General features: G+C 62.1%; 1 protein-coding gene across 1 annotated transcript in view; it reads right to left on the bottom strand.

Moving 5' to 3' along the window:
* The window catches only part of CHAC1 (ChaC glutathione-specific gamma-glutamylcyclotransferase 1), a 2,776-nt gene extending 2,623 nt beyond the window's left edge, over nt 1-153 (bottom strand). The window contains exon 1 of the mRNA XM_014534857.1: nt 38-153. Coding sequence (XP_014390343.1) covers nt 38-153 — 116 coding nt within the window. The remainder of the gene's footprint in view (nt 1-37) is intronic.
* Between the last annotated feature and the right edge of the window lie 393 nt (nt 154-546).

Here is a 546-nt window from a genome sequence, read left to right as displayed (position 1 = left end):
GCGGCCGAGCTCTGCTACCCAGGCAGCGCGGACTCACCGGGGCCGGTGCAGGGCACGGCCCGAAGGAGCGCTCTGGGCGGCATCAATGCCTGTCCCTGGGGCTCCGCCTGGGAGCACGCACCCGGGAGAAGCCGTCGGAGGCCCTTTCCGCATTCTGCGCAGGTGTTTCACGCGGTAGGCCCGCGTGAGCAAATGGAGAAACTGAGTCACGGGGCCGACCAGGGGTTCTGCAGAGGCTGAATCAGCCGGGCGCCCACAGCGTGCGGCCTCACGTGAGGGCTGCGCCTCGAGGAAGGAGGGGGACCCCCTGAGCCCGCGGACTGGGGAAGAGCCAGAGTTCTTGGAACTGCCACGGTCACTTTGGCGTTGTTGGCCGGACAGCAGAAGGCCTGTCCTTCACAGGAGAGTGCTGACAAGGCCTGGGCGAGCCCTCTGGCAGGGGAAATGGACAATATTGCTTCTCGTTCTAATCTAGTTGGGTATTAAGCAAAAAATTGTCTGCACACTTGAAGTAATCACTCCAGAGTGTGTAAGATATAGTCTCCA

Source organism: Myotis brandtii, unplaced genomic scaffold, assembly GCF_000412655.1.
Source record: "Myotis brandtii unplaced genomic scaffold, ASM41265v1 scaffold133, whole genome shotgun sequence".
Lineage (NCBI taxonomy): Eukaryota > Metazoa > Chordata > Mammalia > Chiroptera > Vespertilionidae > Myotis > Myotis brandtii.
The sequence above is the reverse complement of the archived record's forward strand: the minus strand, read 5'-3'. Positions and strand labels throughout refer to the sequence as shown.